Source organism: Anopheles maculipalpis, chromosome 3RL (genome assembly GCF_943734695.1).
Source record: "Anopheles maculipalpis chromosome 3RL, idAnoMacuDA_375_x, whole genome shotgun sequence".
Lineage (NCBI taxonomy): Eukaryota > Metazoa > Arthropoda > Insecta > Diptera > Culicidae > Anopheles > Anopheles maculipalpis.
Genome location: NC_064872.1, coordinates 80,871,598 through 80,896,730, shown reverse-complemented (window position 1 = coordinate 80,896,730; position 25,133 = coordinate 80,871,598). Strand labels below are relative to the sequence as shown.

At 41.9% G+C, this 25,133-nt stretch overlaps 1 protein-coding gene across 1 annotated transcript in view; it reads right to left on the bottom strand.

Moving 5' to 3' along the window:
* Positions 1-19,794: 19,794 nt before the first annotated feature.
* Positions 19,795-25,133, bottom strand: part of LOC126562593 (replication factor C subunit 5) — a 431,263-nt gene continuing 425,924 nt past the window's right edge. Inside the window, exon 5 of the mRNA XM_050219142.1 lies at positions 19,795-19,804. Within this exon, the coding sequence (XP_050075099.1) occupies position 19,804 (1 nt within the window). The 3' untranslated portion in view covers positions 19,795-19,803. The remainder of the gene's footprint in view (positions 19,805-25,133) is intronic.

The window sequence follows — 25,133 nt, the reverse complement described above, 5'->3', positions numbered from 1 at the left end:
CGTATGATTGGGGCAACGTAGCATCAAATGAAAATACCATAAAGTAAAGCTTAACCGATCGATTGGACGAATAAACCGCGATGGTAAGATTTAAACAACTTGGCGTGTTGGCATCATCCAGATGGTAGACGGTGTAGTCGGATAAGGGGCGATTTTTTATGAAAAACATCAAATAAATATACTATTGTAGGGCTGAAAAAGCTTCAGTTCACAAAACCTTTATCAGTCGTTTGTCTAATGACATTTAATGTGATTTAAATACAAAATTATCAAACCTTCTCCTTTACAAGTTACGATTTATATATTTTAGTTGTTTAGGAAATTTAACTTCGCCATTTACAATGAAGTTTATAAAGACATCTTCGTGTTTCGTCCTTTTAGAACACACACACAAGTTTACCACCTTTACGACATAAACGAACGCTTGCAAGACTACAAAGCACTGTCCTAAAGTTAAGCACAACAAATAAAAGGAAAGAATCAACCCGTCAAAACTCCTGTCTTCAGGACAAACCACCGCTCAACAATACGCTCCTTCCCCATGCCCCATCTATCGAGACACGTATCCTTCCCAATCACTGCCACTTCCGGGTTTTACGATTTCCAACGAACGAAGCTTTCATTGAATTTTACTTCCGCCAGACAAAAGCATCAAACACGCCCCATCCGTTGCGCTGTGCACATCCTTTGGCAGCCGTGAGGTTTGGCGAGGTTTGGTGAGGTTTATGTTGCGAATGAGCGCATACTTTATGCTTTCAACTCGTTCGTCAGTGCCCTCTTCATCCCGTGTCTTTGCTTTCAACCGGTCGAATGAGAAAGAAAAAGAAAGTGTTAAAATAAAACCCGTTTATAGAAAGAATGGTACAAAAACATGCTTGAAGGAAAGAAGGAATTTTTAAAATGAGCTCCAATATTTGTCTCGGCTTTTTCAAAGGGATGTATGCTACAAAACGTCACTTAAACAATTATAAAGATTTTTTTTTTCTTCAAATAACGACTTAGAGGTACTACAAGCAATCCTAAAAAAATCCTTTGAAGCTCTTTCTACTCATCCTTTCCCACAGATAAAAGGATATTTTGCTCGACATACAACCATATGGAAACATATTTCGCTTAATCCAACCACACCTTGACCGTCAAACCGCAAACACTATCATCTCTGGGGAAAAGCTAACGCTTTGACTTTCGCTCATCTATTACCACACTTCTGGTCGGCTTCGGTGTGAATACATGCGTGGTTGCTAAAAGTTTTGTGGTCACATGCATGGTCACACTTGGCTTGATACAAAAAAAAGCTACCCACAAACAACCCAGAACGATGGTTTGTACGGTGGTAGAGTTCAATTACTAGCGTTCGATGGAATGCGGCTGCATTCTGGTTGCTCCGTGATCCATTCAATCTCAAGTGCCAGTCGGCAAGTCGGCAAAGGAGGTAAAGAGAAAAAGTGAAAAAGGTCGAGACAACAAAATGAACGCTTGGATAAAAGAACCCTGAAACCCGAAAAATGAAACTCTTTTTTCGCTTCTCTTTGCCAGCTGAAGACGAGCCTGATCAATTTTCTTCAACTTTAACAGCAGCAGCAACAGCAGCAATCTATTCTTGCATTCTATCGAGCCGCATGTGCCTCGTGCGTATGTGTATTTGCTTCCACATCAAGAGGAAGAACACCATGCTGCCGCTTTACGCTTTCTTCTGCGGGTGATGAGAACCATTACATAGAATCCTAAATACAACTCCCAAAGCCCAAAACTGGAAGCCATGAGAGTCTCAATATCATACGCAAGCAGACAGCTAGAAAGAGCTGTTGCTGCTGTTGTGGTAAACGTTTTAGAATGATTAGAAAATCTTTATGTGTTCTCCCCGGTGGCGAACCCGTTTGATGTTGCCAAATGTGTCCTGAGCGATTACGGAAAAAGTGAATGGACTTTTTTCCCTGCGTGTTTTGCTGGCACTTGTGGGAAGGTTAAAGTAGGTTAATGTTTTTGTAAATTCGTCACAAGTGAGTGATATATGTTAAGCTTCGTCTCGTTCTACCATGCTCGCAAGCAAACGAAAGGGAAAGCTTCAACAATTATTTCGGAAGGAAAAGTTTCGAGGCTATAATTTGTCTTAAAGCCATTAGGATGAGTATTTTGCTGATGATTAAGCGTTTTCGTTGAAGCATTGCTTCTTGTTCTTTATATTTTTAAAGGATTAACTCCAAACTCTATTAGCAAATCCTCTATAAGAATCTCGTAACTGTGATAAGCGATTTGAGCAACAAAAGCATGTAAATTAGTTAAAAACAAAGAATGTACTTCGAATTCCTCGAGACGATTTCAACTGCATCCAATGACTTCACAGCTAATTTGAAGCTAATTGAATTAACACGATCCCGCACAAAGAAGTCGGTGCATCATAACCTTAAGGAACAACACACCAAGTCATTCAGTTCCAATAGTTTTCAGCGCCATATCAGAAATTGCACAATTACTCCACGTTCTCGTTTCAAATCTTTCTTTCTAGACAAGTTTCTGTTACATTCAGAAATCGGCACACTACGCTTTCAAGTCACCGAGAGATGAACTAACCTGTTGCTGCTTCTTGGTAATATAACTCCAGGCAGCGAACGATTGAAGTAAATCGATTCCTGATGTGCAGACGCTCCCAAACGTCATTAGCAGTCTTCCAGGGCTGCCAGGTTATCGGGCACTCTCGTTGCACCCTGCCTGGGGGGAAGGCTTTCTTTGTAATTCGTCTCCCACACGGTTGAGATCTCCTGTTTTTGTCGCTCTGTGTTTTTCATTGCTCACTCTAAACTCCGTTTCTCTGGAAAACGCTGCAAGTGTATGTGTGTTGCATAAGAACTTTCGCAAAGGAACATCGAACAAGAGACACCAGATCGTATAATCAGTTTGGAAAAATTAAAGACAACCCTGGGTGCACTCGGATGCATCTCTTACAAGCAATGTTTCGATTATCGGCTGCTGTTGGATATTCCCTCCTCTTTTGCCAATAATGGCACGGATTTCGACGGTTGATTGGAAACAAGATTTAAAAGGAAGACTCACACGCATCTTCTTGCTATTCTTCTTGCTCGCCCCACACCCGTATGCGTACGAGATGTTACATCTTAGTCAAGTCCTACAATGGTCTTACGGAGAAGCTACTACCTGGCGTAAGAAATGCGTGCTGTTCGTTAGGAGGAAAGCAAAAGCAAAAAAACAACATGGACTGCATATTGCTGCAGGCTGCTAGAGGGAAAAGCATCCGTTCGTACTATCGAAGCGAAAAACCAAGCCACTGCCAAGCACAGCGTAACAGATCTGCATATCTGAAGAAGACGTTCCCCATAACAACCTGGCAACGAAAGGTAAGAAAAGGCAAAAAAAAGCAATGTATGAAAAAAAAGACAGGAACAGGCCGGCAGCCCTAACCGACGCTACTCTATACGGCGTATGGCAGACATGCATGCATAAAATGGGAAATATTTTCATACCATCATGCATTACTCCACCATCATCCACTCCGGTGTGTGCGTGTGTCTGCTCTGTGCTCACTTTCATTGATCATCGTTTCGAAAAAGTCCAATAGCTTCAACCTCACCCTTCCCCCGTACTACAGGCACACTGCACCGAATTCTTCCGTACAGTTCCAAAGCACTTCTCATCCGGGTAACTGGACGGATGGGAAAGGCAACATGCAACAAAGTAAATTATTCCCTCCCGATCGATTTTCCACCTTCCACCCCGTTCCGTTTCGTTTTTTTTTTTTTTTTTTTTGTTTTTTGTGCGGCTGTCTTGTAGTTTTTCGTGTCGGCATTGACTTTTCTTCCTGACTGTTACTCAATATGTGAATCACGATCGATTATCCCTGCGTCATATAATGCTATGCGCCTGGCTTCCGGTCTCAGGAGTACATTCGAATGCTTTCCAAAAGTGGTTGTTTTCTATTGTGTAATTGTATCTTTTTAATGTTTTGTTTCTTCGATTAGCCTATCAAAAAGAACAAAAAAAGGAATGAAAATTTTGACTTAATGATGATTCAACAAGTTACTGCACATGAAAGCCCAACGCTAAAAACTTAAACCTTACTATAGATGTCATTCAAATAAAAGCACAAACTTTTGTAATAGCGACAAGGAGTAAATTTGGCGAGTGATCGAACACCATTATTTTCTATATTTATCTATACCAAACATAATCTACAAACGTGCCATTCAAAGAGTCTCTGAGGCATACCGATGCTTGTGATTTTCTTGACCAAAAAAAGCGAAAAATTCCATTTGCTTCTAAATTCCTTATTTACTAAAAATTTATCCTAAGGATGGACTAAAAGCCCAGACGGAGAAGACCCAGTTTTTCACTCATCAAGGTCTCCTATTATCGCATGGCTTGCGATTCGCCTTCGAAATTATTCGACTTGCCACGGATAAAATAGAGCCAAGGAAACCAGTTACGGCTGGGCGCGTCCTTTTTTGGTGTCAAGAATCAAGGAAGCAAATAAAAAAACATGTATCATGCCTTGGGTAAGACACACAGGCCTACGTACGTTTGAAAAGTTCACAAGGATCAAATCGGTCCGCTTATTACTCGAGATTACAACTATTATAATATGTTTTCGATGTTGCTGTCGTGTGCTATCAACCTTTCAGGCAAAATGTCAAAACAAAAGAGTGTTCCTGATGCCCTTTCTGAAATTGTCAAAATTCTTCTCAAAATGTCCAAATACCTCGCTAGCTTAGGGTACAAATGACACCAACGATAGTACAAGGCTTCACAAGAACCTCTCAAAAAAGATTTAATAAATATTTAAAATGTACAAAAAAAGTAAACCTCACAGGCAAATATACTACGGGTACCCGTCTTCCGAGAGCTCCACTTCGGTGGGGCACGGTACATTGGATTCGAAATGTTTGGCTGCATTCCGATTCATTACGACTGCCGGTGCGTCTTGAAATGCTAGATTAATTAGACATCAATCATTCATCGCCCAGTAAGACGCAAAAGGGCACCCAAAGGTCCAAAGTGTCTGTGCCGTCCGGTGAAACCGGTAGAGTTACGGATGCGTACCACTAAATGGTATGCCAAGATAAGGACGATTCGATTCTAAACCTTCAAGCAGTAAAGCCTTCCCCCGTCACAAACCTCTGCGTTGTCAATGTAATGGCGTACTGAATTAGATGAATTCCAGCACACTGTTTGACGAGATGCTGAGAATTTTCACCGCCCCATGACAGGCGCTCGTGGAGCAGAAAGCATGCAGTGGAAATTACTTGTATTCAATGATCCATTTAGAAGTCGAAAGTGATATCGACTTGAATAAAGCTGGAAACTGTAGAACTGCATAAGTTAAAGCGTCATGGAATAATCATAGCTTCACAGTATTTGTTGTAAAAAGATTCGCTATTGAAATCGTTGGACTAAATAAAATCCGCGCACAAACGATTCTCGTCTCCTTATTATGTGGCTTAAATTGTAGCCGTTTTCAAGGTAAAAACCCATCCGTTTTTACATAAATCGTTGTCAGGTTAATCAAACACTCAGCGATCTTTCAATATTTGTAAAGTTCATTCCCATTAAAATTAAGTTTGCGAAGCCACACTTTAATTTTCGACCCAAACCTCTAAATTATTTCCTCCTTGCCAAAGCTGGTTAACAGAAAATATTCTTGCAACGTGTTTTAATCACTTCAGCCGTGTCCATTCATCCACGGGAAGATTTGGCTACCACTTTCCACCCCTCAATAACCCATTTAAACACCCCTTCCCGCCCTTCCCGCATCGTCACTGTGAAAATTCTTTATTTTCCTCACGCTTTTCCGCGTGGTCGCTCAAAACCCGAACCCGGCACCGGCTTCCATCATAAGCTACCAAGCTTGCCCTACAACTCACCCTAACGAAATAAAGTGCCATTAAAACTCATTTCCAACACCATAAACACTGGTTCACACTCACTTCAGCAGGGTCGACCACCTCACACTCACCCGGTGGACGCATTCATCGCTCGGATCGCTCTGTCAGATTGCCGGGAAAAGTATAACTTTAACTCTTGCCCCAACACGGCAGCAGCGGCCGAACCAAACGAGAGATGAGCGTGGAACTGTGGGAAAAACAGCCACGTTCCTTCGACCCTGATCGCTCAAGGGTCCTTAACCTAGATAGAAACCGATTCAACCGATGCCGGTGGACGGTGGAGTTGCACGCAGTACGCCATATACGCACCACCACCGATCAAAGCAAAACCCGATGATAGGCTTTTGCCACCCCTTTTTTGCGGGCGAAGAGACATTGAAGACCACCCGTTCCTGGGACCGTCCCTTGAAACGTGGTGGTAGTATTTTCATCCTTGCCGGGTGGAATATTGCAAAACGAGAAACTTTTTTGTACGTTTTTTCCTTCCCTATCGCCCTTTTGCCCAGTGTCTTCGGTTGGACCGGGGGTCGGGTTTGCAATATTGCTGTCGGCGTTGTTTCAACGAAAACCGATATTGATCACGGAAAATTTAAAACCATCCTTCCTTCGGATGGTTTCCCTCCTGCCCGGTTGGTCCCATTGTTTTAAGAGAGTAAGGAGAGAAAGAGAGAGATATAAAGCAAGATTGACACCATTCAAGAGTGAGAGCGAAGATACGAATCAAATCAGTTTATCATAAATTCTTGAGAAAATCTCTTCTCCCCGATACCGATACTCCGTTGTGCGGTAAGTAATTGTGTGTGGGTGCGTGTATATGTGTTTATCAAGTTAGAAAATACCTTCCAAGAAAGTGACGAATAAGAAGTTCGAAGCGAAAAAAAAGTTCCCATGAATTGGCCAGTTTTCTTGCCTAACATATGGAAAAGATCTGCTAGCAGGAAAATGGCTCCCAACAGTAGATGTAGCTCACAGTGTCATCATTGCAGTCACCATCCTGACACCCTTTAATGCTGGGCACGAACACTGACTGGGTTTCAACACACAAGCGCGTCATTTTCATTCATCACCCTGCCGTTGGGCAGTAGCAGGCCTGATACGTGCTGAAGTCCGGAGCTGGGCCAACACAGTGCTGAGTTGAAGCTTTAAGTTTTTAAGCGAACGTTTATACCGAACTCGGAGGGTGTCTATCGTGATTCAATGCGGTCAAGAGACGAATACTTCCGGAGGTTCACTCGCCATCTGAAGGTGAACTTGGATCAGGTCTCTGAGCTCAACTCTTGTCGATTACACATACCACTTCCCTTGTGGTCCCGTCCTGTAAGGCTTAAGACATAGAAACGCTCAAACGGGTTAAATATAAGGCAAAAACTATATCAACCGACGAACCGTGTCTCGTTTTCCACATTTCTATTCTGATAATGTATCAATTTCCAAAACTCCTAACGCTTGCCGACCGATTCACCTGTGTTTGTTTTATTCCATTCCCGGTATTTTATTCCTTATTGGAATTTGGTTTTTCTTCGCCAATTTTCTACGTATGCGTACGCGTGTGCAACAGTGTACGTGATAAGGGAAAATGGTACGGCACGAAGGTAGTGCGGTATAGTCGGGGTACGATGGGCACTAAGTACAACGCAAACAACATCCAACCCCCGGGGATCCTCATTTTTCCACCATTTCCCAACTCCCTTTCCTACGATTGGAAGAAGAACTCCGTGCTCACGCAAACACTCAACGCAACAGGCACAAGCGCACGCTTGCCATTCGGAAACCAACACCCGAAAAGCTTTCGGGAAAATCCATCGATTTCCCCTGACGGAAAACTCCGAACATTTCCGAACGGGAACCAGCGGCGGGTTTCCTCACTCATTAACCTCCCGGGTTTTCCACTCACTTCAGTGAAATAAGCGAGATGGAAAAGCCTGTTGCTTGGACCGGTTCGCTATGGTTGCACCGTTATCGCGAACGGGACCGAAAAGCTTGTTGAATGTCGTCGAAAACGAGACCACGAAGCGAGCGCTTTTTCCCTATAGCTGTAAGCGAAAGCTTTCAACAGGTTTCCCATTTCGGGGTGGATTTCTTTTATTTTTTACACCCGATACGTAGCATTCCAATGCCATTAATGGTAGTAGTATCAGTGGACCGCTGCTGTTTACCACCTGATAGAGTTGCTGGAAAATGGGAGCTTCCGGCGAGTTTGGGCAAGCTTTCCTCCGCTCGTGTTCATGTTTTTCCTGTACTCCGTGTGAGTGTATGTGAGTGTGTGTGTGAATAGCAAAACTCACGCAAACACAGCCAAAGTCTCGGTTGAAGCTCACCCATACACGCTCAGGCTTCGACGTCCACCGGTGTATGGTTGTAGCTTATACTACGATGGCAACACGATGCGAAGCAACAGATTTCAATCGCCTGTTGCTAGACATCTCACTCCACTGTGGAGCGATGGATGTTTGGCACAAAAAAGCTCCACCTTTCCATCCCAAAAATAAAATAAAAAATATACATAAACTCTCTCGCTCTCCCGCACACGTACCCGCACATACACAGGGCACAACTACCTTCTACTGCGAGGCATTTTGTTACCACCGAAACGTTAACCGTTCGAGCTTGAACTTGCGAGCGATGTTTTGCGATGTCGCTCCAAGGCAAATAGCTCGTATTTTCTAATGTACGGGCGCATCGCTTCTTCGTGTTTCCGCCTTGGCTTGTTCGCCACTCTATCGCTTGTTTTACTTTTGCTGCTTGTTTGTTTTTTTTGTATGTGTGTATGTGTTCTTCCTCTCCTTACCGCCCACCCACCCGTGTGCAGCAACTTTGCCAACATTTTATCGGCCCGCTTCTTGCCCGGCTCATAAATTTTTCTCGACCATACACATGGTTTATAAACTTGCAATTCGCCTATTTTTTTTACTCGTTACGCTCTTATCGTCTTATCATCTGCTGTTGCCGTCTCCCTTCGTTTTTTGTTGCTGTTGCTATTGTACGCTTTCGTGTGGTTTATGTGAGCAACTTGAACGGTACGGCTAATGTTGAAAATAGAGGAAGTGTGGATGGAAACTCTAAATGCACCGGGCGATGCAGTTGGGTGCCATAAAACCACTATTCTTAATGGTGTTTGGAGCATTTGAATGCGAAAAAACTGCCTCGCATAATACATTTACAATCAAAATTGTAATAGTTGGATGGAAGTAGTTTGATAGGTAAACACGTTGCCTGCATTCATGATTACTAGTCAGGGGAAAAAGTTATTTGTCGAACTTAGGAGCATAAATCTTACGAACAAAACTGTTTAAGTTTCTCACGAATAGGTTAAAGCTATCAATTATCTCTTTGGCTTAGTTACTCCGGCTTCAACAGTTTATTCTAGTTTTTAAGGATTCTTCTAATTCTTCTTGGGTTAGTGACCATCATGCTGGTCATCAAATGGCTTACTAGACTTGCTGCTACCATGGAGTTGATTACTGCGGGGGAAAGGTCCACGTTGTGTTTTTACGGTTAAATTTACAAAAGGAGAATTAGAAGAAAAACAAGTCAGTCTTATTTTTCAAACTGTCGGCAGTTCCACAATTGATTAAAGTTGGAGTGTAAGGTTTGAAATCTACCAATGTCGTGCCAAAAAGATCCTTTGTCTCTCCATCGAATGTCTTTTACAAAGTGTCATCGTACTTCGAAAGAGTCTCGTCATTCGAAACATCATGTAATGTATGGGACCTAGCAAGAGACCTCATCGTCCAAAACGCATCTTCATTCAATTAGCCTCAACGTATAAGGGAATTCTTCTTATATAACCGTCTTCAATCAAGAGATCAAGAAGTACGCCACAGACCAGAAGGTGCATTTTTCAAGGAGATCTGTAGGTGCTGAATTAACCGAAAAACTTAATAAAATTATTACTTAATACACTAAAACTAAATTTCAATCACAACTACCGAGTATCAACAAACATTTAATTAATGTTCAAATAATAGACTATGAAATATCCTGAATCATTCTTATATGTTTCGGCTACTTCACGTATAAAATACTACTGTGACCGAAAAATAAAGTGACTGCGTTTTTTTTCTTAAATAGTTTTTTATTAGGCCAAATGGAGGTCCTTCGAAGGAGGAGCTCCGAAGGAGGAACTCCTTGCTCCCAAGGAGGACCTTCGAAGCAATCCCCTTCCGATGCAATGCACCTCTTCCACCTCTTCTCCCACCCCTAGATGCAGGTGGAAAACGAATGTCCTTTATGTTCCGCCGTCGCTGCGGCTTCTATCTCCTCGATAGTGTCAAAACGGTGTCCCCAAACTGGCCGTTTTAGCTTGTTGAACAGCCAGAAGTCGGCTGGGGCCAAATCTGACGAATGCGGCGCTAGCGGAACAATTTGGGTGCTAGTTGTTTCGAAACACTCCCTCAAAAGACGGCACCAGGCGAAACTTGCACCGCTTCAACCCCAAAACATCTTTCAGGATGGTTTTGACCGAGGCTTTGGAAATCCCAACACTTTCCGAAAGGTCTCGTTTCGTCAACCAACTATTGTTGACCACCAAATCCTTGATTTGGACGACGTGGGCGTCGTCGGTCGAGGTGGATGATCTCCCCGGGACGGTCCTCGTGTTCGACCTTCTCATCGGCCATTCTTGAAATCACATTTTTCTTCGACATAGATTCTTCCCCGAAGGCTTTTATTTCATTGCGCAAACAAAATTTGATACATGCGCTCTGCTCCACAAACTTGGACATGATCAATATGGATAAAACCGCTTGGCGAAGCTCCGAAAACAAATTGTCACTACTAGCCGAGTTGATGTTGTGACTTGAAACGTGGCAGAACTGTCAAAAACATACATATTGACAAACGAAAAATAAAAACAAGGGGCTTCTTTTGGCGCGCGAAATTTGACATCCAATGTCACCTTACTTTTCGGACATAGAAGTGCTTCAAAAATTATATTGTATTACTACACGTGTTATGGCGGACATGACCTAAACAAGGTTCCTCATGAATTCAATATTCAACCAATGAAACGAAATAAAATGTTAATTTAGTAACCATCATTAATTTGTATTTGTATTCGTGACTTTCCCGTTCGATCACTATGAAACTCCTCATAATCAGCACAACATATCCAGCCAATAGAGGAAAAAAAATAGTCAAGATGATGAAACAGCAAAACGAGCACGTATTCCAATGCACTTCACTAACGATGTCAAGCACAATGAGCAAAGCAGTCGGTGTTAATTAGGAACGACTCAACTCAAATCCCACTTCCATCATCGAACGCTTGCTCGTGAAATAGAAGAAATAAACCCGAACCGTGCCAATCAAAGAACGACCGGACAAACAGACGACCGTTCCAAAAAAACAACAACATACACACAACCAACCAACAAAAAACAACACTACCCATCGATAGAGCCACCGCTCCGGTGCATCCTCACGTGACCAGCAAGGGACGCACAGTTTGGCGGAAAAATATAATTGGACCTCGCGCGAAAGCACAACAACGCCCGGACTCAACGGGACCGGGGCGACAGGGGCGAACGTGGCAGAACCTTGCGTACCAGAACCTGACACCAAAAGACAGCGTGCGGAATAATTGTTTGAAAAACTAATACGGTGGAAAATATTGTTTATCGACGTATTTACTGTTGCGTTCGTGACGAGATTGAAATTGGGAGCGACACCACTTGCACCACCGTTGTAGGGGGGGGGGGGGGGCGAGGGGTTGGGGATCTTTCCATGGGGACGACAAAAACTTCCATTGCAATCCATCCGCGAGCGGAGAACATTGCACCACCCAATCGGAATGGCAGCACAGTAGCGATCGGTTGCACTTGCGATTGCACTGTTTGTGTTAGGATATTTCGCAGTACGATCGTCCTGGCCGTATTCCCGCATTCCCATGGTCCTTGAGTCCGTTGCGATGGAGACGTCGACGAGTTGTGATGCTTTATGGGACGAGACAGAAAACGAGCGAGAGAGAGAGTGAGAGAGAGAGATTGTGTTGAAGAATCAATTGATTGAATTGAACAGTGGAAATTGCGCGTTGGATCACCGGTGACAAAAAGTGAACACGATTCGAGCCCGGCGGGGAAAACGAGGGCAAAAAACACCTCCCAAACCAGTTATTCGTGTACTCATAGAGGTGGATAAAATCAACAAAAAAGAATTAGAAACTACCATAACACAAAATGGCAAATCAAAAAAACGAAAAAAAAGAAACACCCACGACAAAGGATTTGCAAATACCGCTAGTGGATGATGCGAATGATTGAAAGCAGCAGCAAAAAAAAAGTTACCCACAGGATACAAAATACCGATTCCCATTGCAACTCGTTTTTCATGCGTGGTATTTTCTAACTTCTCCTTTTTTTTTTACTTCCGATCCTGTTTTTGTAGTTTTGTCAGCTAGGCGTAAGAGACACACGGGAAATATAATTAAAATCAGTATCAATCACCGTATCCGGCCCATTCAGCCTAGTGCGACTCATTTCTCTGATTAATTAGATCGAAAGCTACTCCACGGTGTTAATTTCTATTCAAACTGAAAGTTAAATTGTGTGATTTTCTCGTGTTCCATGGTAGTGCGTTCAGACAATTGTTGAACAAATCTGTTTGGCATGGTATAATTGAAATTTTGCTTAAAAGTGATTAGAATGTGGTTTGTTATTAAGAATTGGAGTTGAATAATCAAAGAAGAATTTAAATTGAATTTTTTCACAAAACTATAAAGTGACTCGTAGAACATAGTCACTGCTGTTTGCTTCTCTCTTCAAGTTCTCCCAAGTTTTTAGGTTGAAAAAGTAGTTCAGCAAGTTTTTTAACTATCATATTTTACAAACTTTTATCGAGTTTTATCGGGATAAGTTTACCAAGCTTATCCATTCCAGGCCAGGAATTTGAATGATATTTGAATCCCGTTCCTATTTTATGAAAGTTAGCGCCGTTCTCACCTTTTAATCAAGATTGCTCCAAAATGTTGTAACCTTAAAATTAAAAAAAAAATATTTTTATTTTTTTCCTTGTAAGTGGACAGGTTTTTTTCAGTACACAAGTATATCAGACTTATAAAAATGTTTGAAAGTAATTCATTTTGAATGTGATAAGCACATGATCGATAATCACAACAAGATCAAAATGCAACTGCACTTTAAATTTATTTTTAATTTTTTCATGCAATATTAAACTTTATGGAAATAGCACAAATATATTTTTTATTAAAGAATTTCATAGATTTTATTATTCTATCACACACAAAACAACCATAAATACAACCCGTACGAAACGGAAAATCTGATTCGACGAATAGCATTTTAATGACAGCAGCAGATGCACAAATCACCGTCGCCTGGTTTTTCCCCTATTTGCTACTGATTTGTGGAAAACATGTTATTGCCCAGCAGTGGTAAGCTCCTTGGTAAAAATCCACCAAGAAAAAAGTCTCTCTTCAATGCTACAAGAACGTGGCACGGGAAGCAAACCACGGCAAAAACCAGTTAGCTAGCGTACAGCATAAGCGACCAAGGTGAACGAGAGAAATGAAAAAAAAAACGAAAAAGATAGCTACGAAAACGATTCGTTTCTCCTGCAAGCGACAACACAATTGAGCTATTGTTGTGTGTCGCTTTCGGAACGGTGCAAGACGCTACGCTGCTCAAACAACCAAACTCACCTGTTGATGGCGACGCCACGACAGTTATGGTGACGTATTGCCACCCGGGCGGGTGGCCCCGGTGCTTGCCGGTGGTAGAGCAAAACACGGGACACAATTCAATTCGTCGCTCGCTTGTCATAATAGTTTTCGTACCCATTACCCGTCCCTGAAGGGATTTCCGCACCATCACTACCACCACCACCAGAGTCACCTTCACTGTTGTGAGGTACTGGGCGCCTCCATTTGGAAAACGATACCACCTGCGTGGAGTCAAGTGAGGCCAATGGTTCGCCGTACGGTGGTGTACTTTGTTATGTAGAAGCAGCTGTAGCTTATGCTACACCTGAAGATGCATCTTGATCAAGATATCTGTTTGATTTGTATATTTTTTCACCTGTTTTGATGCTTCTTACAAATTTCACAAGGCCAACATGCTATCAAACAGGAATGATAGTTCGTGCTCTGTTAAACGACTACAAGCAACATGGCAATAAATACCTAGGACTAGCTCTCATTACACAATACACTCTTCATGCACCCCAACGAGCGAATTTCTTCGATGCAAAACATTCAGAAGCATCACCAGTTTTAAGGAACACATAATGATTTTTCCACTTATTCTACTGGACTGTAAAAATATGACACAAAGCTACCTTTTGTGAACATTGAAACTTCATCCTTCCATTGACCGAAGGCTGCTATTTCGATTCCCTTGACTCCCGGTACCAGCAAAGCCCACAAATGCATTTGTTGTAACTTTTGAACCGAGCTGGCAGTAACCGCAGCCTTTAGCTTTCTTCGCCGCAAATGGCTTCCTATCATTTATGCAAAACTAACAACAATGGTGCGATGTGGAACTTGATAAACTTACGTAAATACTGCTTCACTTGCTAGAAACGAAAATATGTAATACACCCCAAACAGGGAAGGGCAGGCGAGAAAAGTTTCTTTTGTAACGGAATTCGTCATCGTAAGAAGGCTTCACTCAGAGCGGAGAGGGTTTATTGCTTGCATCCACTTGCTTAGAAAAGTCTCCAAAACATCACTACCACCGGCAGCTCAAAGAAGCAGAACCTCGAAATAAAAGGTAAGACTTTATTCGCATGGAAAGAACACCTAAAAGCGGCCTGCGTAGTATCCGGAAATGGGAAAAGCATCTCTTCTACAGGATGTTACGCTTTTTCATGACGATGACAGCCGCCGTGCAAGTAAACAACAACGTCCCATCCGTACGATAACAGCTAATGATGTGCAAGTGCAGTTGCGTTTTATTAGTTGGTGAGTAGTTGGCTCACAAAGCATCACAATGGAAGCGATCGATTGCATCAATTTGATGTTCGAGGAGATGAAACACGATATGTGGTAGAAAATGTGGTTGGAAATGGCAGGAAAGTGTAAGCTGGGAAAGATAATAAACAGGACCACTTACGCACTTCATGACATGTGCTGTGAAACGACAAAAGTGACGCTGTTTCTTAACGAGCCACAATGGGAGGTAAGTAAATAGGATCATCATGCTGTGTGCATCACTTTATTAGGCTGCATTTGTGTCAGACAATGGTCAGATAGCCTCAGGCGCACTGCAACGATTATGTTTTGAATATTTGTTTTGAATGGAAAAATTGCTGTACAAACATGCTGTTTCTTGTATTGTGAAGCTTGTTTCAAAGATTTGTTAGTTGTTCATTCAGAGTCTGTTTGTAACCTGTTAAACAATCAACAGATATGGAACGCAGTTTCTCAAATGGATTTGAGTTGTGTGTACAAAAGCTAAAACAAAGCAATACATGGTTGAAATCGCAACACAATTCTCTTCCAAGAATATTCAACAACTTAGAACTACTCATGTCGATCCGTATTTCTTCAATAATAATTGGCATCAAGCTACAAGCCCTGGGTAACTATTCACAAATTGTATCATACTTTTTTTTCCAAAAACTTCTATGTTTATTCAAAAATTCAGTAAAAACCACTGTGGTTTACTTAAGAAAACTATTGATTTCAAGCATGACTCCATAGCGCTATACAGTGTAGCCACAAAAAGCCATTAGTTTTTTGAGAAAAACTGGAAAAGATGAAGAGATAGGTTAAAGTAGTAGCAAGCAGACTATTACATATTTTTTCACTCGGATGAAAATTCTAGTATGGTCTACTAAGGTTTACTAGAATTATCGATACCACTTATTTGAAACGACAGGAATCAAAACGGGAAACGAGAAGACATGCGCCATTGTATTATTACCCATATAACCGAAACTATTTTTGGGGTACTTAGAACCAATCTGAACTCAGTAAGGCATTCTCTTCAAGATTGATGTGTTGCACTTTCGCGACATCTTTCAAAATAAAGTACAATCCCTCCAGCCATTTCCAAATTAGAGTTTTAGCAATGAGAGAAGTACAATAATGATTCGATCTTCTTGGCTTGGCGGTCGGTCTTCGCAAGGCAGGGCCGGAGTTTTAATCTCATCCGGATCGTTTTTCCAAAGCTGACTGCGTGGTATGAGCAAGTTTCATGGCAAGGTCTAGCAGATGTTTAAGCTAAGAAGAAGGACAACAAAAAACACAATGCAATTTTCATCTATTATTTCTACTAGCAAACAAACGTATGGTTCCGTTATCAAGCGGCTTTCTAAAAATATTTTCATCCCGTCACCTGCTTTTTTATTTTCTTGATACGGTTCTAAGCATTGTTCAGAAAGAAATCAATCTGAAACATGAATGTGTACACCGAAAGCTCATCGGATCGGAATTTTTTGAGTTCATCTCATGCTTCTTTCTTTCTGCAGGAGAAGAGCAAAACACACTCACATACACGTAAAACCTGCGCTTCGCATGCTGATGAAGAACAACATCAAAGTTCAATCAAATCTCAACCATCTGCGACCATCGTGCCAATACACTTTGTCAGCTTCAGCGTGGTTTTATTTTCGCTCGCTTTCACAGCTTTCAACACACGCACCATAAAAGAATTTCCGCCCAATGAGTGTCGGCCAGTGGCGATGGCAACGTCACGAAGGGCAGCCAACAATTTCCAATCACGTGCATCAGGGTCCGCCTCACCTTCACCTTCCGTCTCGCTAAACCGGCCACCGGCATTTCACCCGAAACAGTGTATCCGTACCGAAACGTAGCGAATGGTTGTAGCCATATACCCGTCGTGCAACACATACACGATCGGGCAAACATACATTTGCACATCCGATTACCACCCCAATGGAACGGGAAGGAAGATCAGGATTCGATTGGAAAACAGGAAATGAAGATACCGGCAGAAAGGAAGGCGTAAATTTTCACTACTCATCTCGCTGCCCGCTAACCGTCGGTCCGCGACCCTCGGACAGGGAATCCTGCCCGCGACGGATGTACACTGCGAACACTGCCAAGGCCATGGTGACAACAATGACTATAAAGCTGGTGATCCCAATCGAGGGAAGGTGGACACACTAAAACGTGTTTCCCGCACAACACTTGCCAGGGTGCATGGGAAAGAGAAGGGTAGAGAGAGAGAGAGAGAGAAATAGTGCGGCGACCACACAGATGAGACTCTTCCGGCACCAATGAAGTGGATTGGAGAGTTTCAGGCTGCAGAAGTAGTGTGTGCGATTTGTCGACTATCGGACCACTTGCAACTCACGTTGCACCGGCTGGACAGTTGCACTTTCGCAACCAATCCTTCTAACTAACCCACCCATCCGGTACGCCAAACAGCAGCATGTGACAATTTTATTCAACCAGCAGACGGCAGAAAATTGAGGAGGAAGCAAGCATGGGTCGAAGGGAGGGGGATTTATTGATGTGGTCAATTACGGTGCAGTTTATTGACAATTATTTGAAATATTATTTCAAATCGAAGCATCCCCTACAACAAGCAGGGCGCAAGCTGACCAGCCACGTCGATTGGTGTCAGTGCAAAAGTGACAGTGCAATTGCAATTGAGAGGGTTGAGTGATGTAAGCAACGTTTGGTTTGGGGGCTAAACGAATAGCGTCTTGCATTCAATAATATATGCGCATCATACATGCTCCCGTTCAACGGAGCATTCACAGTAGAAGATTTTTTAAACTAAATTAAACAGAAATGTGAAAAAGAGATGACAAAACTACACATAATACGGGAAATAAAATTGCATAAATTAAAACCAGAAGTTTCAAAACTTTATAGTGCTGAGTAAAATTCAATATATAAAATTCATATAAATTAATAAATGGGGAAACAAGACACGTGCCAAATAAAAATAAGACAAAAAAAACTTTTATAATAATACCTAGACGGCTCACATGTAAGGGAGCTTCTGCAATAATAAAAAATATATATATTTGACACATAAAATGTAAAATCAGAAGTATAAAACAGAAGTATAAGAAATGTAAAGAAAGAAAAATGAAAGAAATGAAGAGGAATCTGTTAAAATAAGGAAAACAAAACAATAAAACCAGGAATCAATATTCAACTGGGTTTTATTTACTTCTTTATCAATTTTGATTTAACAACTTCTACAACTGCCATGACTGGCTTACTTGACTTGGTTAAAATTACAGCTGAATGGAATAATCTGATGTTATAATATCACTTATTAGAAGTAGAAATTTTCTAGTAACATAATTTTAAATTTATCTCTTTCTTGCTCTTGTCCAAACTGAAGATGACTTCAAACACTAAAAAAACAAAACATGTAATACGTAAAAACTGATACCAAAAATGTTCAATTCAATTGAAAACTTCACGCTCGTTTTGTATTCAAGCTGTTCGTTATCACAACTTAATAAAACTCACGACTACTCCTATCTTTAAAAAACATTCTTAACGCTTGTCGTGTCCCTCATTAAATTACCACCCAGCCTTCCCCACACAACAACACACTCCCAATACAACTCGAGATAATTTCCTTCCCATTTGGCTTCAGCACCACCTGCAAAGGGAAAATCTGTCCGATGCCCATTTTACGGACTGCACTGCAAACTACCGTAAACAGCTAATACTCATCAACTTCACGAGAAGTCATTGCGAAGCTACAGCCACCCAGCCATCCCGCATCGGTCGTCGCCGACGTCCACATTGTTCCGCCATAAAAACAAATCAAAATTTATCTCATTAAAAACAGATTATGACTCAAACATCCTCTCGACGGGATCAGCACCCGGTACCGGCGGTTCGTCGCCATTGCAATCGCCGTCGCCAAGCAGCACTTGCTGCAGCTCAGTGTTCCGTTCCGAGCCCGACGATAAACAGGATGCAACCCAAAACGGTACCAGCTTTCGCCGGAGATGGCTCAATAAAATGCTCTATAAAATAAAATAGAATTTCAAGTGCAATCAGACATTTTCTTCTGAGCCAGGCGGAGGTTTCCTTTCCGTGTGTTTGCTCACAGCCGGCACCGGCACACGAGTGGCAGGTTAAAGGCTTCGTCACAAGTTCGACAAGATTAGCCGGCACCGGGAAGATGCTGTGGCTTGTCGCAACGGTTTGACGAGGGACAGCTTCCGTAAATCACTTCACCCGGGCCAGTCCCAGTGCAGTGGCTCGGTGTCGCTCGCCAGTTTATATCAATTTTATTTCTCTTGTAGCGAAAATAGATAAACCTGCATCAAGGCATATCGGAAATTGATTTTCGATGTTCGTCACTCTCGGCCGCACTCGCACGAAAAGCGGGCGCCCTTTTTGCATCCTTTTCAAAAAAACCCATCCCCACCGTCGGGTTACCTTTCCGCTGACGTTGTACCTATGGTTCCGGTGTGCTGGTCACAGCCTTCTTCCACGAACTGTGAAGCCAGCAGTAACGAGTAGGGGCAAGCTTTAGTTTGCACTTTGCATCCGGCTTTGCTGGATCAAACCGAAATCTGGGCCATGCGGTTTCCTCCGAAATGTGGTGAAAGGTGCGAGCTAGGGGAAAGATATTTTGGCTAGTGATTGGTTATTTTATTGGGAACGATAGTAGACGTCACTCATTTTATCAAACCTGTTTAACACCAGATTTTTCCGTAGCAAGAATATTTATAGTTCGTTCGTGTAAGAATGTTTGCGTTGCTTTAAATCTACTAAGCCTAACTTACGCCACATACCGTCAGTTATATTATTCGCAAGTAGTATAGTAAATATAAAAACTTCTCAACAACAAATTACAACGCAACGTGAATTTTCGTTGAAAATATAAAAAAAACCACGTGGCGACAATTTACAATAGAAGTTTTTTGTTTTGTTGACGGTATATCACGCCCTCCTGCCAATCGATGTTATGTTTTTAGTACATAATTAATTGACTGATCACTGTCTTCCACTCGTATCCTTATGCTACAGTCAACCCACTCAAACTTTTGTTTGTGACACTGCAAGCTTTCCCAATTTTTCAAATAATCCTCCAGTGAACGAAACTCATGAAAAGCATCTCTAAATGTCTAGCAAAAGCAGCAAACTTTACTTTACATACCTTGCACCATTTTCCCAAAGCCAAAACAATATTCCACATGCTTTACAATCGGACAAACAACAAAATCAATCTCCTTTACGATCAGTTGTCCACACCTTCGTCACCTACGGGAGTACAATGGACGAAAATGCTGCAACAAAGTTTCACCACAACAACTTGTCTTCGGTAAAGCAGTCTCGCCGTGTTGCACGCTGGGCGTAAACATTTTCCAATCAATCAAAATTGATTGACAAGCTAAAGGAGCCGCAAAGCAGCACATTTGACGAAGGACAAACCGGAGCGATTCTGTTCGCGATCTGTTACTGCCGTAGCGCTCCGCAATGATCGCACAAAGGAAAAGTTTACGCTTGCTTCGTGAACGTACCGTGGACCATTTAGTTCTTCCCGTCCGGAGGGAATAAGACAAGGGTGAAAGGCAATAGTTTGTTGGTTCAAAAGTGCCGCATAACCCTTGCGAAAGCGACGAGCTACCGTTCGAAGGGCTGTGGATCCTTCGAAAAGGTACGTAAGTAACCCATTTTTCCCTTTCATCATCGTTTAAGGTAGAGCCGTACCCCGAAGTCGGTGTAATAATTCTTACCAGCAAACCGAAAGGTTAGATGACTCCCAGCCTAGCAACGATGCTATCGCTGTAGCGAACTCCACCACAGACCGAGTGCTACGCTTGACGAGGTGGAAAACAATTTTCCACGCGATTGAACTGTGTCACAATAATTATGTAAAGATTTCGGCACAACTCAACAGTCTGCATGAGTGTGTTTTTCGAATTCGACCGAAGAAAAAAGAAATCGAACCAACAAATAAAACACACACACACACACACACCAGGAAAAGGGTTGTCATCCGGATGATGGCGATGCGATGAAAAAGCGGCAAAAAGTAATTTCATTCACGGGAAACCATACAACCAGCATTCCGGGTTTGCTGATTACCGATAACATATAATTGTTCCATCTGGCACAAGAACTATCCGAGGATTTTGGAATGGGATGCAGCACTCCAATGCGAACGGCGAAGTACACGAGTAGGCGGAAGCTGTTGTGGTTGGCTATCTGTGCGTTGAAAATTCGATACATTATCAAAAACCTTCGGTGGTTTGGTGCAGTGTCCGGATTTCGGTTACGATTCGATGATATATATGGCTTGACCAACGATCGATTTCCGAACCGTCCCGTTTCGGTGCTGTCAAAGTCAAACGAAACCCTACCGAATGCGTTGGCTCATATTGGATCGGGAACGAAATTAAATATTACATCATTAATTACGCCGGAGTGTTTCCAACGCGGGAGTTGTGCTGTTGCTTTATGCTCAATAAAACGCAATGATGAAAAAAGTCAATCGGTAGAAACGTGACCATATTCGACAATACGCAAATGTTGTAAAAATAGCATCATTTTACTCAAGCGTTTGATGTATTTCGCGATATGAGGCAATTTTTTGGGATTTTATTTGCGTCTTACCTTATACGTCATACATAATAATATAAAGCTACAAGGAGAACATTACAGCAGCGTATCTCTAGTCTAAATAAGCATACCCTGAATAAATCTTGGTTTTCTTTTGCACCTTTTTAAGTAAGTCTTAGATTACTTTTCATTAGGTCGATTTTTTCTGATATTATATTTCAAAGTAACACAAATAAACCATTATCTACTACACTCCGGGATAGCCAAACCTTTGTAGGAGCCATAGCAATGGTCTCTATCAAGGACACGAGTTGATAGAAAACTAGTAAAGTACCAAAGTTTTCTTCTTATTTTTTGTACTATAATATTGGTCCTTCAGAGAACTTTTGCACAACAATGTGTCTTTTGTGGCTGCCTTGACTTGATTGAACCCGTAGCCGAATGGTCAGACCTGCTTACCGAGTGATGATCTGTATTCGGTACATGATTGAAAGATCAACACTGCAGCCTCTTTTGCTCACAGATTACAAGACTCATGGCATGTTTTAAAATACTAGTCTGACTGCACGAGAGTGGCGAGATTCCTATTACTGGTAAGCATCAAAAATCCCAAAAAAATTATTCATCGTCATATCTTTATTGTAACAGTTACACGATTTATCCGTTTTCTCTTATAAACAAATCAAATTCAGGAAAATTATTAGAACTAAAACCACTTCAAATCTATATTATGAATTCATTTCTTTTCGAAAGATTAAGAAAATTCAGGAATCAATAGACAGGAGGTCTTAAATGGTTATCTCAATTTAGAAGATTATTTGTAAACTATGTTAGACATATCGCTGAGGATAGTAAATTCAAGTGGGATTTTTTTCGTTTGTTTAAACTACAAAATTTCAGTTTTCATAACACGCTACAAGTAACCTTGTTTTATTTGTCAAAAAACTGATATTAGTTTGATGATAAATATTAACTGAATTGCTCCAAAGAGGCGCTTACCCGTTAGCGGAAATAGAGAGGACAACATCAGAACCATACCTGGAAGCAACAACATCCACAACCGATCTCACCCGGGATAAGGTGCATTTGAATTGAGTTAGAAGGAAATGTCTACTCTCAAGATAGGTTATAAGTTTAATCAATGTTAAAGCTAGATAAAAGATTAGATTTTAAGAAATAGGGCATGGCGGTCAGAACGAAAAAAAAATAAAAAAAGCACTAGATACAACTTTAATTATTGAATGAAAGTTATGGTTTAATTCCTTTCAAATGTACATTTTACTTATTGTATAAAAATAAATACTAGCATTCTGCTTTTTTTTTCTTAGCTCAAAGACCTGCTAAGTTACGCCGGTCATCGAAAGGCTTGCTAATACCATGCGGCTAGATAGTCAGTCCTCACTACGAAACCTTGTGAAGACCAGAGCCGCTGCCACTTCATCGTTTAATCGTCGATCGCGAACGAACAAGTGTTCGTATAAAGTTTGATTTAGTTATAGTTCAGATAGTTACAGTAGAGCTAGTTGAATGGATTTAGGATAGTTAAACGTGTAAACATTCTCAATGCTCACTCAGTGATTTCCATTTATACGTCAATATGCAATTAAAACCTAAATTTGTTTCCCTTTTAAAACCAACACGAATTTTCCATTCCATTCTCTAAAGATCAAAATCACCTTAAAAGGATATAATGCAGAGTTTATGAAAATAAGCCAAGCTACTCACGGATTCGCTTCACCACTTGAATTATGCAGCACCGTACACACCCGAACACCGTGCCGTAAAGTTCATCTCACGATCTACACAATGCACTGGAACTTTCACAAAACACTGCTAAAACGGCAACACTTTACCACAATCCGTACATTCGCACCACTTTTAATGCGTTCCGATGCGAAACACGAAACACCACGGATACAAAACAGTTTCTACGATTGACTCGTCAAACAAACTGGCCCGAACAAACAAATAAACGCCCCAGTTACGGGTGATTCCGGCCTGAAGGTAAAATAACTCACATCCCGCACACACACCCAAACACAACCACTCGATGGCAAGCCAAGGTTCGGAAAGGGCGCCAGCATCGCTCAGCCGGACCACTTTATATGCCACTTTGCCCAAACCCAGCTGGCTCTAATGAAGCGTTTCCATGCGGCTCGCAATTATTCCGCGTGGTTCAAGTGTTTTTCTCATTACACACCTCTCCGGAATCGACGTCCACCGGTCTGGGGCAATGTTTTGGAAACGGTTTTTCAGGCTCATTCTGCTCATTAAAATTGTGCCCGGAAAACATGCTCCTCCGCTTGAATCCTGGAGGCTGCCGGAGACCGGACCGCACCCAAGGATGGCTTGCTTGTAGGATCGAGAGAAAGCTCTCCCCATGCTACGGCACATTTTGGTGCAGTAAGGACGAATACGAAGAACTCGAGGTATGGAACCCCTACGATTTTTTTACTTCTTTCAAGCTCAATTTCTTCTCCAACGTTTGGAAGACCTCCGAAGTCGTAGTAAGTGAGGAGGATTGTATTATTGAGATAGAAAATAAAAAACAACAAATCCCATCCCTCACCCAAAACCGGAGGAGAAAAACATCAAAAAAATTGTACCAATCGATTGTTCCTCGAATTCGGACACTTGGATACACAGGCAACAAAAATACTTCACCCTGGACAGCATGCACAAACAACCAAAACGCGAGAAAAAAAAAAGCAAGCAACCAGATTCGAGTGGGGCTCGTCCAGTTCGGGAGATCCATTCGCCTAGCGTGCACATGTCCAATTATCTCTGTTTTTATTGGCCATCATCAGCTTAAACGATACAGCCAATGGTGCTGGTAAAGCTTGAGATGGAGCCGCTTTTCCTAATCGAACCATGGAAAAATACGGAGGGTGGGTGGAAACCCGTCGTAGGATCCCGGCTAATGGCGGTGGATGAGAAAAGCAACGAGTTTGGCGCTTTCCACTCACTGGTTCTGGTGAACTCTGCGCCAAAAGGTAAAGTTAATGACAGTAAACACGACCCAACCTGCGCCGTAGCTTGCAAGTCGATTGTTATCGTTGAAAATAAAACTCATTTGCTTCTTTTTTATGCTGTGTCTACCGATCTCACAAAAGAAAAACAACAAATTTTCCTAAACAAAACATTCAACAAATTATTGCTAATGCAGCGCAAAAGCCAGAGAGTCAGTCTCATTAGTCCAATCAAGAATAGTTTCTTGCTTTTTTAGCACTACAATCACGAGGTTCCTGCCATTTCTGGCTTGCTCCTGGTTTCGATACACGTTTTTGTGGTGCATAAGCCGACGTCACTTTTAGGCGAAGGTCCGCCACCGGACCACCTCAAGAAGATTCTTCAGCGGGTGAGCAATTACGATAAGTTGTTTAAATTATAATCCCAACAGCAAATACCTGCACTCATTCACTCAAAATGTTTCGGTTTGGCTTAGGCATTTGATGATCGTTTCACAAACGGAACTAATTAGACACGATCTCTACCCTCAGTGTGCGATAGTTTCATTCGATAATACTTCCACTTCCGGTAAACTGTGTTTCACCAGCACACAGGCACACACATAAACACCAAGGAAAACAGTGCAATCACCTTTGGCAAGCTTTGGTTCACCTGGCGCACCCATCGTACACAATTATGGCTTCGAAAGGAAACCTCAGTTTTCAGCACCCGGAGCAGCATGGTCGAATATGAACGGACACTGGTCGGTAACAGCATTCCCACTGTGCACTGCTGTCTTCACTCGAAACCCAGACGAC